General features: G+C 47.7%; 2 protein-coding genes across 2 annotated transcripts; one reads left to right on the plus strand and one right to left on the minus strand.

Moving 5' to 3' along the window:
• Nucleotides 1-315: 315 nt before the first annotated feature.
• Nucleotides 316-9,635, plus strand: LOC129118248 (epoxide hydrolase 1-like). The gene is made up of 10 exons (XM_054629553.2): nt 316-359; nt 1,667-1,690; nt 2,593-2,806; nt 3,610-3,790; nt 4,591-4,821; nt 5,195-5,324; nt 5,646-5,860; nt 7,728-7,836; nt 8,176-8,295; nt 9,236-9,635. Exons 1-10 carry the CDS (start codon nt 331-333, stop codon nt 9,435-9,437), a joined length of 1,455 nt encoding a protein of 484 aa, XP_054485528.2. The 5' UTR covers nt 316-330; the 3' UTR covers nt 9,438-9,635.
• Nucleotides 9,636-11,466: 1,831 nt separating this feature from the next.
• On the minus strand, nt 11,467-13,797 carry MAD2L1BP (MAD2L1 binding protein). Its single transcript, XM_054629554.2, has 2 exons — nt 12,708-13,797; nt 11,467-12,087 (listed from the first exon to the last, which is right to left on the minus strand). Exons 1-2 carry the CDS (start codon nt 12,891-12,893, stop codon nt 11,557-11,559), a joined length of 717 nt encoding a protein of 238 aa, XP_054485529.1. The 5' UTR covers nt 12,894-13,797; the 3' UTR covers nt 11,467-11,556.
• Between the last annotated feature and the right edge of the window lie 148 nt (nt 13,798-13,945).

Raw genomic sequence — 13,945 nt, forward strand, 5'->3', positions numbered from 1 at the left:
GGGCTCTGTACGGGCGGGTATAACCCAGCTGGCCTTGCTGTGGGGACGCGGTGCTGCCGCAGCCCGAGCCGAGGAGCTCAGGGCAGCCTCGGCAGGGCCGCTCTCGGTGTGTTCGGCATCCAGCGGCACCGGGGCACTCAGGGCTGTTCCTGCTGCATGCAGGGCTCGGCCTGGACGGAGCTCGGTTTGCAGCTGCACACTCGGGCCATAGGTGGCACTGAGGGACGATGTGGTTGCGTTGTCCCCGAGAAAACGTCACTGCGGAAGAGAAAGCCGGAGAGGAGAAGCTGGGAGTGTGTCGGAGCAGCGGCCAGGCAGGGAGCAGCAGACATGTGGCGGGAGAGCCTTCCAAACGCATGGTGAGATCTCCTCGGCACGGTTGCAGGGATCCAGACTGGGCTCCCCGCGCCCGGGGCTGCGTGAAAGCGCCGGGAGGGTCGTGGGAGAGTGGGAGGAGGAGCTGAGGTCTCCTGAGCTCGAGTGCGGAGAAGGTGCTGATCCACTGAGCCTTGTTTGTGTCAGAGAGCTGCTTCTGGCAGCTGGCTTTGTTAGAGCGGGGTTTAGTGCTGCTGCCTTGATAGCTGCTCTCACACCTCTGCTCACCGACCTCCCGGATGTAAGTGCAGGGGGATACTCCTACCTGTTGCATAAGCTGTTTGTTCTTAGGAGCCCTGGTCTTCCATGCCTGGAAGTGATTTAAGGGAAAAAAACCCACGCATAGGCTGTTTCAGCAAGTGTGAGCAAATTGCCTTGGAGGTTACTGAGATATCCAGTACAGGCTCCAGGTTCTGCACTTCAGACAGCAGAGGGAAACAATTCTAGGGGATAACAAACACTCAGTGAAGTTGGTTTTTCATGGATTAGCAAGTCTTTTTCTTTTTGGCATTTGTTTTGGTTTTTTTTCTCAAAGTATTATAATTATTGTACCAAAGAACTCCCTAATGTAGCTGCCTTCCGCAAGGCAGAGTAACAAGACTTGCTTCTATTGTTGCTAGATTTTAGATTGTGCTTTTGTACCAGAAGCTGCTAGGCTTAGTGAACCGAGGAGGATACTTTCTTTTCCTAGCAGACAGGGGAGACCTAAAGGCTTGATATCCAGTCAGGAGTAGCTAGAAGTGTCAAAGGTACAGCAGCTCCTTAAACTCTGGACAGGGAAGGGTCCACAAGCATCTGCTGGTGCCAGCCCTGCAGCACGATCAGCACCACGTGGCTGGGAGCAGAACAGCCCTGGAGCTCGGAATTGCCCTGCTGAGGCTGTGCACCTATTGCAACACAGCAGTCAAAGTAAAGGATTTTCTTGGCCGAAGTTACACAGCTGCACACAGGATGAAACACTGCAAGGACACCAATGCAGCTGTTTACTGCCTTTCATCTAAGTTGTGCTGAAGGAGGGAATATTATGGCAACAAATTATCTAGTTAAAGCACAGCCCAAAAACACTGTCTCTTTGTACAGAGGCAGTGCTTTGTGAGCCCCTCTCTGCCTATCCTATCCAAAGAGTACAAAAAATAATGGCAGATGTTGCCAGGTGGCTGAAGAGCTTGTGATCACATCCCTAGGAAATGAGTGGTGCTGGCAGGGGGCATTTTTTGCACCATCCAGAAGGGTTGGAATACGACAACACTATCAGACTGTAAAGATCTTTCTGTTTTTTCCTTTTTTATAGGGAGAGCATCATGTCCCGGATCAGGTGAGTGGAATAGCTGTTCTATGCTGCAGTCTCCTCTTTTGGTTACAGCCCTGACTGGGGCACAGTGTCATCTCTTCTGTACTCTGGATGACAACAACAACAAAATCTTCACTCACAGCCCCCTTGCAGCCCCCTGCAGGAGCCCCCAACACCTCTACTAATCCCCAAGGGAAGCTGGGGAACTTGAAACACAAGTCAGAGGGGTAGGAAGGTACACTACATTTAGGACTGCATGTCTGTCAACTCCAGCTCTGGCAGCTTGGCTCCCACACCTCAAGTGTGGCACCTTGCTGTTCAGAACAGAAACAGGGGCACCAGCAGACCTCCTTACTTGAGAGCTAGGGGGGAGAGCCAGGATTGCCCTAAGAGATGATTGACTCTGTAGGGCAGCTGTGTACAAAGCACTGGCAAGAGGAGCATGTCCAGCGCATCTAGCTTTCTTCAGCAGCTGAAGACTTCTGTTTCTCCTCCTGCTTCTCAGCCCACTCTGGGAATATACAAAATCAGTTTTTATTACTGGACTGTTACTGTCCAGTAATAAAAGTCCAGCTGTTACTGTCTCATTCACTGCAGCACCTGCCTCTAAGTAGCTTGGCCCATATCCTATTGAACTTTGTCCCCCTGGGCATCCTGGTTCACAAGGAAAGGGACAAAGTGGACTTGTAATCAGCAAGTCCTGATCAGCAAGGACTTGAGACCCCTAAGAAGCCTTGGTAGATAGAACCCTGCCCCAAATCTTACCTGTGATCTTCAAAAATAACAGAAATAACCAGTCCCTGCTGACTGCCTGGGATCTGGAGGTTTTTGTCCCTGCTCAGCCCCTATGGATGTGCAACCAAGCCTCAGCAAAAGTCCCTTTGACACTGCTGTTGTTGAACACAATCAATTTTGTGTCTCCCCAGGCCTTTTGACTACTCTCAGAAGAATGCAGTCCTGGTCCCTGTGGCCGCCCTGGGGGTTGGAGGGATGCTGCTCTACTGGCTCAGATCTGGACGCAAGATCAAGACTATTGACATGGGTGACGGGTGGTGGGGCGCAGGAGAAAGGCCCCCCAAAGGGAAAGAAGACACGAGCATCCGTCCCTTCAAGATTGAAACATCTGACAAAGAAATCGAGGTACAGCTGCCTGGGGGGTAAGGAGGGGCAGAAAGGGGAGGCAGTCCATCACCCACCCACCCCACTGCCTCAAGGTGATGCCTTGGGGCTGACAGCAGGGCACTTCCATGTGCCAGGGCAGCTGCCCGGCTCCATTAGATGATGCTCTGGCTCACCATTCTTTACAAAGGGGATTTGAGCTCTGGTACATTGCAATGTCCCCTAAAGACTTTCTGAGACAGCAGCCCCTCTGTGCAAGCTGGGGCTTCTCCTGCAGAAAGGCCATGCTTTGAGCAGCAGACTTCACAGTGGGTCTGTGGATGGTGGAGCAGGGAAGGAGGGCATTGGGACAGCAGTAGAACCAGTAGGAAGCCCCCAGGACTGAGGGGCTTCCACAGAGGAAAGGGCTGTAAGGCTGAAGAGGGATGGTGTCTTGACTGAGTCATAGCTCCTCCATCCCTGCATGCCTGTCTCTATCTCACCAAGCAGCAGCCAGCAGCTCAAGGTGAGATTCTTATTCTCCCAGCCAGCAGTGCTGCCAAGCTCATAGCACCAAAAACCCTGAAGTGAGTTAGCAGCAAGCCAAGAATAGGACCCAGTTCTCCTGGATGCCCATGGGGAACTTGTAACCTGTAGAAAATTGTATTCCACATACAAACAATTCAGATAGTCAATTAGAGTATGGCACTTCTGCAGGAGGGCTTGTGGTGTCCCAGAGAGCAATACAAAAGCCAGCAGAGCCAGGAGAGCCTGTCTGTGCCTGCCCTGGCACAGGGCACATGGCAGCAGCTGGCCAGCCTGGCAAGAAGGGCTCCCTTCCACAGGATCTGCACCAGCGCCTGGATCGGTTCCGCTTCACACCACACGTGGAAGGAGCCGCCTTCCACTACGGCTTCAACTCCAGCTACCTGCGGAAGGTGGTGGACTACTGGAGGAATCAGTTTGACTGGCGCAAGCAAGTGGAAGTGCTGAACAAATACCCCCACTTCCACACCACCATTGAAGGTGAGGGGGCCTCCGTGCCTTGAATGGGTCTCACTTGGAAATGCACAGCAAGACGGGGGAGATGTAAAAAGTGATGATATTTGAGATAACCTATGCATAACAGCTTTGTGATACAAGTGAAATACAACTAGTGGAAGGCTCTATTATTAATAACCTTATAGGGATTAAGTTCATTACACAGTGGGAATAAGATTAGGTCTGCTTCAAGATGGGCTTCATCTGGCTAACCCATGCTAACTAACGATGACGTGCTCTTCGGTGATTGCCTTGAAGCCACCTTTGAAAACTGTGAAATTTAGCCAGACTGAGGCTGGAATATCCCTCCCCACCACACAGTAGTTTACCTAGGTGAGCTTAGCCAGACCTTACATAAATTATCTCTAGATTAGGGTAGAAAGACTTTACATAATTGATCTCTATGTTAGGCTTCTATCATGCCCTTTTTCATGTTTCACCTTTAATTACTGTAATGTTTTTGCATGTATCTTACCCCCATTGTGCTGCGCATTCAAGTGCAGTTCTTACTTATATACTGTGAGTCCAGTTTCTCAGGAGATGGATGCTAATCTCCAGTGACCCCAATATCTGTGGCTGGGGTCAATATCTCTGTGTGTATGTAAAAAATAAGACAACCAATACTATGCCAGGCATCCCCTTTCAGCCAGGTATGTTCTTGCAGCGGGCTGATTGTGGAACTTCTGCTCTATATGCCACTTACAGTTTTGCCGCCCTCCTTCTACAGAATACCGAGCAGAAACTGGTCCCAGAGCTTTAATTTTTCTTTCTTGGATGTGTGGCAGGGATTGATATCCATTTTATCCATGTGAAGCCATCCTATGTTCCTCATGGTCAAGCTGTTCAACCTCTGCTGATGGTCCACGGCTGGCCCGGCTCCTTCTATGAGTTCTACAAGATCATCCCTCTGCTCACGGAGCCAGCCAAGCATGGCCTGAATGAGGGTGATGTGGTGTTTGAGGTCATCTGCCCCTCCATCCCAGGATATGCTTTCTCAGAGGCCTCTCACCAGAAAGGTAAGCAATGAAAAGGCTCTGTTGGAATTGCAGTTTTTGGAGTAACAAACACCTCAACTATCCCAGGCAGCTCTGGGCACTGCAGTTTGTAGTGCAAATGCCTGGCTCTTCACTAAGGCCCATGTGGCTGAGGCTCTGGGGCTGGCTGTGGAGATTTGCAACACAATGGTAACAGGAAGTCAGGTCTGATTTTGTTTTCCACTGAATTTCTTTCATCTTGTGTTCACTTTCTTTCCAAGGAGTGAGGCAGGGCAGCATTGCACACTGTCCCTTCCCACAGCCCCACACACACGTGCATCAGTCAGGTCACAGTCTTTGGCCAGGGGAGGAACACTAGGACCAACGGTTCTCCTGTGTTTCCCTTTACCTACAGAGTTTGACTCCATAGCAACTGCTCGGATATTCCATAAACTGATGAACAGATTGGGCTTCAAGGAATACTACCTACAGGGAGGGGACTGGGGATCTCGCATTACCACTAACATGGCCCAGATGCTGCCACAGTAAGTAGCAAAGGAAATCAGTGCAGAAAAGCTGCCTCCAATTCCTACCCTACCTTCTGGCTCTGTAGTCCTACCTTCTGTTTGCCCTGCTTCTCATTCTCTTCTGCTCTGTTTCCTTCAGGGACAACCCCATCCTGTATATTCAATTGCATTCATATGCTTTGTACTGATTTTTTTTTTAAATCATGATTAATCTGAAGGGCTTTGTGTATTTGATTCAGTCCAGTGTTTATCTCACAGCTGCAGTCAGACTTATTTTCTAGAAAACTTGGAGACAGAAAATTGTTTGATTTAACCCTCTATTCCTTAACTTACTTTTAGGTCTGTGAAAGGGCTTCATCTGAATCTTGTTTTCATCACCACACAAGGTTTGGGAAAGATGATTCGTACAATGCTTGGGGCTTATGTACCGTGGCTTGTAGGCTTCAGCAGGGAAGATGCTCGACGTTACTACCCTTTCATGCAGAAAAATGTATATGATGTCCTACGAGAGTCTGGGTACCTACACATCCAAGCCACCAAACCAGACACTGCAGGTAACATACCTTCTCTGTATCCCTGTGAACATGCTACACTAATCACCTGGGGTACATGAAAACAAAGGGCAGCCAAATTTGAGAAGCAATGACTTCTGGTGACATGAGTGCAAGACTCATGGCAGGAATGAGTTTATGGGGATGAGAACTGTATAAAATGAAGCTAAAAGAAACCACTCAAGAAAAGATGGAGATTTCAAGTATATCTTTTCAAGGTCTTTTAAATAGCACACCACTTTCTTTGAGAATGAGCCCATTTCCATAGAGTCCTTCAAAAGTAAAACACAGGGTTCTGAAATTGAAGCTTTGAGAAGTAAATGGGGGTGAAAACAAGAAAAATATCACAAGCAAAGAGGTGCAATGTGAAAGTTTCAAAAAGGTAGACAAAGCTCAAACACCTGAAAAGCCAGAATGCTGACGTCCTGGGGCCAGTGGATAAGGACTGTGAAGAAAGATACAGCTATTTCATAATGCTAAGAGGAACTCTTTGCATCAGTCCCCACTAGAGAGGATTCTGGGGTATTGCTTTATTGAAGTCATCTCTCATCAGGAAAGACAGCAGAGCTCTCTCAGGCTGGTGTCAGATTTGGACACCAGAGAACAAAGAGTCCCCCATCCCAGCAATTCACCAAAGGAGAAGCAGCTCAAACTGGAACATCAAAGAATGCCTAGACTATTGCTTGAAGTGATTGCAAACCCCAAGAAATAAAAGAAGATAAACAATATACCAAGTGGGAGGGAGTTGTTGTGGTGGTGGTGTTTCTGGTTGCTTGGGTGTTTTTAAGGGCCAAAAAGTAAAGGGATTCACAAAAAAAAAAAAAAAAAAAAAAAAAAAAAAGAACATTAGTATGTTTAGTCTCTCTCTGATCAGAAATCTGACAGAATTTTTTAAGCAAGGAGAATTGATTTACAGGGGATAATATCATAGGGAAATCGTGCTTCAAGAATCAGCTTTGGCAGAATCAAACAGCTGTAGATCCACTAACTTATATAAGTAATTTAAAATAATGTTTTGTGGAGGCTCCTTCCCCAGAATTCTTAAGAAATTGAACTGCCTTAAGAAAAGAATTAAAACTAGTCAACATGAGAATCCAAGCACAGGAATAAATCCACAGGTTCCAGGGGAGGGAGAGAATCACAAAAATCTGTGCTGACATCTGTACCCTTTAAGAAGATCCTAACTTCTCTATGAATAAGTTAATAATTAGATGTAAAACTGACAGTTATCCAAGCTTTGGTTTATAAGTGACTGGTTAATAAAACCAGCCAAAAAAAACTGATATCAACAAAGCTCAAAGGAGTTTAAGTGGGTTCAAGTTTGGCTGCTCCCATATGAGAGATTCCATGAGTCAAGGGTAGTGCTCTCAAAAATCAGCTGGATCAAAGATTAAGGCAGTTTTGCAAACTCTAAAAAAAAAAGAAAAGCAAAAACACAGAATCCATTATATTCGTGACACTCTGATGTATTCTTGTTAGCCCTGTTTCATAAATATATTTTAGAATCAGAATACATACCATACTAAGCAGGATAATGCTCCCAAATATTTTATCTGAAATTTCTTTTCAGACTGCCATCTCTTTACATCTGATTGTGCTCCTTCTGCCACACATCACCAAGAAGCCAAAGGAACTTCCCTAACTCCCAGCTTCTTTTGTATAGGAATTATCTGAATTTGTAGTGCCCTCAGATACAGCCAGAATTCCTCTGCAGGGAATTTGTCACGAATAAAGTACTATAAGGGACAGATAAATACAGACTCTCTGCTGAATTCTCTAGAAAACTCTGAACTCTTCATGAAAGTCTAGTTTAACTTGCACTGAAGTATTGCAATGCCAGGCAACTGCAACAGCTCTTCTCCTCACTTAGGTTGTGGACTGAATGACTCCCCAGTGGGGCTTGCTGCATATATTATGGAGAAATTCTCAACCTGGACAGACAAATCGTTTCTGAATAAAGATGATGGAGGCTTGGAAAGGTAAGATGTTAGGTTATGATGTTATTTTGTGAGAAGTCTCATTAAAAGAATGACTGGTGGGAACTAATATGAGGATACAGGTAAGATACTAGCCTGTCAAAGCTGAAATTTAGGGAAGAAAGGCTGACATGACAAGCACCAGTTTAAACTTAGGGCAGACTGCCTGCACACTACTGCTTCAGCACCAGGCGGTTTTGCTCTGAACACACAGGTGCCAGCTAATCTGCTGCTTCAAAATAAGTGGAGATTAAGAGGGACAGCAGTTCTTCAGGGCATGAGCCCAGCATAGAGCACTGAGGAACAGCTTCCAGTTAAATTTCATCCTCTCTCTCTCAACAGCAAATACTCTCTTGATGAGCTTTTGACCAACGTGATGATTTATTGGGTGACATCCTCCATTGTGTCCTCAATGCGATACTACAAGGAAAACTTTTCCAAGGACCCAAGAATTCATAACAGGTAATTATGTGGCAAGTTGCAAGGCAAATTTGCAAATGAGGTTGAAACATTTGCCTGTATCAACAGTTAGATCACTTACAACAGCACATTTAATTCTGAGAAAAATGAAAGTCCAAATTCTTACTTGCTTTTGATAAATATAGTTAAGGGTCACTTTTCTTTTGAACCTATAATGCACACAAGGTAGCTTGCAGCCAAGACAATGCAAAAGACTTAAAGCACCAAGCAAAGTCTTGTGTTCAAAATACAAGTCTATATACTTATTCACCAAACAAATGTGACTTGTAGCCCAGTTCAGTGAAAACAAAACAGAAGATCATGGGCACACCTAAGAGAGAAGTATAAACTGAATTAGGAAGGCTACTGCTTGCTGCAGAATAAGCTAAGAACTACAAGAGTTAAGCACAAACCTGGGGTAGCAACTTGAGCAGTACTTGAAACCCAGCACCTTGTGACAGCTGGTTCATTAAGATGATGCTAAGAGAGGCTGACCACAAAATGTTGCTGAGCAGACAAGTAACTGATCATCTGAACAAGAGGGGGGAGTCTTTTTCTTGGAGGACTGAACCAGCCCCTTTCCTCTCCAGGGAGTCATTTATTATGCATTTGGTATCATATTCTAAAGCAAACAGGAGCTGGCTCATTTCTCAAAGAGGTGTGGTATCTTGCCATGTAGCACAACACTTACGAAAGTTAAACTCAGAGATGGGGAACATTTCAAGATCAACCTGTATGCAAACTTGGCTCTACTTTGCACCTCTACAGATATCATCTTCTAAAACTCAGTGATACCTGAATAGAAATTAAGCTCCTCAGTGGAGTGCAGATCAGGGGGTGCACTGCACAAAGTGGGGAAACTTCAGTGAATGTGTTCCCAGAGACAGAGGTTTTTATAGACTTCCCCCAAGACTTGTTTCAGCAATTACCTTATGTCTTCCAGGGTTAGCGTATACGTTCCCACAGGGATTGCAGCTTTTCCTCAGGAGATTGTACATGTACCACGTGTCTGGGCAAAGGATGTCTACAAGAACATTGTCACTTACACTTACATGCCACGTGGAGGCCATTTTGCTGCCTTTGAGGAACCAAAGCTCCTGGCACAAGACATCATGCAGTTTGTCCGAAAAGTGGAACAGCTGTGAGCCTGCTGTTGAGATACATGCATAGAATGGAAACAAGTGGTTCTACCAGTGGCAGAACCTTTAGACTGGATTTGTTTAATCCCTCAAAATAATCACATATAGAAGCCAGCATTTTATTTTGATAATAATTACAGTCCTGATTTTTAAAATCAATTTGTAATGTTTTCATAAGAAAAAAAAACTTAACAAAAATCCAAAGAGCATCTTGTGTTCCTTAGTTCCCAGCACCCTATCATTGCTGCATTCATAGTTCAAGTATAACAGAATATGTAAACAGTTTATTGCAGTAACATTGCACTCAGCTGAGGAAGAGAGGTGAAAGGAACTGGCCAAGGCTTCTGTTAAACACTTGGGCACCTGCATTCTTAAACATGTGTTACAAGCAGCTTTGGTGGAAGCATAAAAGGTTTTGATCTCCTGAGCACAAACACTCCTACATTCAAGTTATATTTTTCCTTCAAGAGGCCTGAGATTCCATATTCAAGTGGGCAGCTGCACATAAGGCAGCTTTCATCACTCCAAGTTTTTCCCCTAGAACAAGCTTAAGAAGCAGCTACTGCACACTGTAAACATATATTAATGGATACTACAGCAGAGAGGGCACTCTAGTGTTCTCCAAGCTCAAAAATTCCAAATTAAGTTCCTACTACTTCTATCATCTCATTCCACCCAAAAGGTCAAAGTTAAAATATGCACCAAGTGTAGAGGTTTACTTCAACCTTCATCCTCTTCACAAAGGACTTTTACCACCCCATTGTGCATTTTTGACTAGTAACAGCAAGTACCCTCACTACCAAGTAGGCTCACCTTTCTCTTCAAGTGGGATGGAGTTATTTCAAGCTACTGAAAGCTCATTGCAGCACAGATAATAGCCCAGCTGACTGAAGACAATTCCAGCAGATATCTAGTTTAACACACTGCTCCCAGGGCTTTTCTCCCTGTCCTGTTCTGCAGTAGACACCAGCCCAGAAGAACAGACTCAAGTTCTGACTCTAGGTAATACAGTCTGACTAAGAACACGAATTTGGTAGGTAAAAATAGTGCTAAACTTGATCACATTCCCCTGATTTCTATGCATTTCAGAAACGTTTAAGTCGAAGTTTCTTCCTTGAGTGAGAGTAATCTTCCATTATTGCAGCAGCACTTCTAACTTTCTCTGAAGAAGGTTAGCAAAGAAACTGCTTACTTTTAATCTTATATCTAACCAAATTTCAGGGCTGTTAGGCAAAAATTAGTAAAAAAAAAATAAATTGTTTACTGCTACCCTGCCTCCACAGTACCAGTCTCTTTCCATCTCCAAGACAGCACTAGTTACAATATCTTTCAGTTGCTTACTTTGGAGTGTTAAGGAACAGAAAGTGAGTTATAGGAAAGTGTAATTTTACCAAATAGATGGACAAGCACTTGAGTACTCAAAGGAGGTGCACACCACGGCAGCTGAGGCAGCCTCGGGAGCTGCGGCTGTTGCTTGTAGAGTTGCCAGAGGGCCCCTTGAAGCGGCTCCGCCCATCTCCACAGCAGCCCGGGCAGCTCCAGCCCTTTGCAGAGGAACTGCCTTCATCCTGCCCCATTCTTTACTAGCTGGGAATAAATCCCTCTTCGGCAACAAGGTTACCTTTGTGTGCCGGTCCGGTTTTGCTCGCTGGTTTTCCTGCTGTGGGGAGCCTTTTAAGGACTGCAGGATTTCCTCCCAGAGTTATTTTTCAGGAAGTAACTTCACCTAAGACAGTCTATGGGTAACATGGCAAAGGCAGGGTCAGAAAAAACGGCTATATTAAAACTCAGGAGGAGATTGTATGGATCCATGTCAGCAAGCACTCAGCAGGGAAGTTTTACTCCCGACACATTAATTCATCCCGGGTCATAGATCAGGTCCCTAAAGAATTAATTGTTGGACCTCTGTGCAACTGTGCCTTAAAGTGGATTTGCCTTCAACAACAACTCAGGAAATAAGGACAATAGAGGAGCACAGCAAGATACAGGAAGGCAGTAGACACCATGAAGAAAAAAAAAATTCAGGCAGACATGGTTCAAAAATACATGGTTACATTTGCTAAAATTAACACCTAAAGAAAAAAAAAAGTATTCAATATTCCAGTTAAATTTCTATGGAAACCATTCATTCACTAAAGCCTTTGAGGGTCACTGGTGCTTGGAACCAGACATAGTCCTCCCAAGCAGGTGCTGTGTGCCGTGGAGGTGAGGCACTGACGTGGAGGTCTCCATCACAGGACAACTTAACAGTCAGCTTCCTCCCTCGGCTCGGCACTTGGTAGTTGAGCTTGGGCCGGAACCACTCAACACCACAGTCACGGTGGCCCTGGACCAGGACAAGAGTGCCTGTCACAGGGAGAGCCTTAAGTTCACTGAAGACATCAGCAACAAACAGGCGGTGAAAGAGCTGGCGAACACAGGGCGCGGTCTGGAGGCTCTCTTCAGCAGAGCCCTCACAGAACCCCTCCAAATTCAGCTCATAGAGCTCCTTGGGGTTCATGACGTTGCCTCCAAGTAGGAAAAGAACCCGAGGAACCAGCGTCAGACTAAACATGACTTCCAGGTGCTGGAACAATCCCTCCAGCTCCGTCAGCAACTGCTGGCACTTTCTGCTCGCTAGGCCCAGGGAATGTGGTTTCTCAATTCCATCTCCACCCTCGAAAATAAAAATTCACATTAACACATTCAGTTATGAACATATATTATACTCTGCAGAAAGCAGGGCCCATCCCAGAGAGTGAAGGAACAAGCAGTTTGTGTTCATTTTGAGAGCTACAAGTACCCAATTGAGGAAGACGCACATCTTTTCCCAAATCAGGAGATGCAAGAAGAACACAAAAGCACAATCCATAGCTACTCAGTTAGAATCTGAATCGCGCTACTGATGAATTCCAATAGAAAGTAGAAGCCCATCTTTCAAAGATCAGCTACCCCTGAAATCTCTTAACAGTGACTTGCTTGGTTTTTGCTTAGAGGTAACAAAGCAGCGACATGCTTTGAGCGAAAAAGCAGGAAACAATCAATTAAGAGCAATTTGTCGGCACTTTCAGCAGCCTGAACTTACCGCTGCTTTTGCCTCGTTTTGAAAAGAAGAGGTAACATTTAGAGATGCAGCCACAACAAGCGCTTTACTTTAAAATGAAAGCACGTTGCCGTGCGAATCCCCGAGCGAGACCAGGAGCTCACAAACAAACCTCAAACGCCACGGCCCTCCCAATCCCTGGCCCAGAGGCCGCCCCCGAGCAGGGGTCGGACCCCGCGGCCGCCGCGCCTCACCTGGGCCGCCCGCCGGCAGAAGTAGGCCAGCTGCTCATAGGGCAGCGGGAGCTGGTTCCGCTGGTGCAAGACGTGCTTCAGAAGCTCGCAGGCGAAGCGGTAGCCGCTGCCCCGGCACACAGCTCCCGGGAAGGCCACGGCCACAGCGGGGCTGCCCAGCACCGCCCTGTCCCCCCGAGGCCCCATGTCGCTGCCGCGATCCAGGCCCGCCAGCGCCGGGAGCGAAAAACCCGTGGCACACACACCGCCCCTAACGGCCGCCGCGGTTTAAATGCCGCCGCCGCCGCGCAGCCTCACGGGAGCGGCGCACGGGCCGCGCCGCGCGATGGGCGTGGTGGGAGGCGGGGTCTCTGACTAGCCCCGCCCCTCCGCTCCCCCGCCCGCTCCCGTCCCGGGAGCGCCCGGCTGAGGCTGTGCCGGGACCTCAGGCTGCTTCCTGCAGTGCTGTCCGGGGATGGCTGCAGGAAGCGGCTCCGCTGTCCTCCGCCCCGCTCCCAGCAGCCCTGGCGGCTCTGCTGTCGTGCAGAGGAGCCGCCTTCGTGCTGCCGCGGGGAGGCGGAGAGTGTGCAGGGAGTGCCGTGTTTGGAAACATTGTGCCTGCCGCCCCATTGGGTGCCGCCTCCAGCACACGGCGAGTGGAGGGCGGGATGGCGAGAGGAGCCGCTCCGAGGCTGCTTTACAGGAACCGCGGCCACCTGTGCGGAGCGCCACGGAGAGTGTCGGTTGTACACGAACAATGATCCAGAGTCGCTCACCCAGGGCATGCGGCGGGGAAAGGGAAGATGTAGTGGCCGTGGAACTGGAGACTGGGAATTGAGGGGATGCGGCGCATAGCTAGAGGTTCTTTTGCTGTTCCGGCCGCCCCCTCGGTTAGATCTTAATGTGTGTTTTGGGATCGCTCTGTGTCGGGCTGCTACCTCTGCGTAGTCATGAGGTACCTCCAATGCCAAACAGCTTCGAAAGTGCCCCAGTTTCCCGAATCCAAAATGACTGATCGCTCGATGTCAATAACCAGGGAACCCGGGGCTGTGAACTGCGAAAGGGATAATCCACGGGCGTTCGCAGATCCCGGCGAGCGGGGCCCGGGGAGCGGTGGCATCCCGCGCGTTGTCAGCCGCGGTCGAGAGGCGGCGCCCTCTCCCTTGGACTCCAACTCCCATCAGCCCCCGCGGATGGAACCCGTACGGGAGCGAGCTGGTTGCGCCGCGAGGCACGCCGGGAGATGTAGTTTCGAGCGG

The sequence above is a fragment of the Agelaius phoeniceus genome, chromosome 3 (genome assembly GCF_051311805.1).
Source record: "Agelaius phoeniceus isolate bAgePho1 chromosome 3, bAgePho1.hap1, whole genome shotgun sequence".
NCBI classification, from domain to species: domain Eukaryota; kingdom Metazoa; phylum Chordata; class Aves; order Passeriformes; family Icteridae; genus Agelaius; species Agelaius phoeniceus.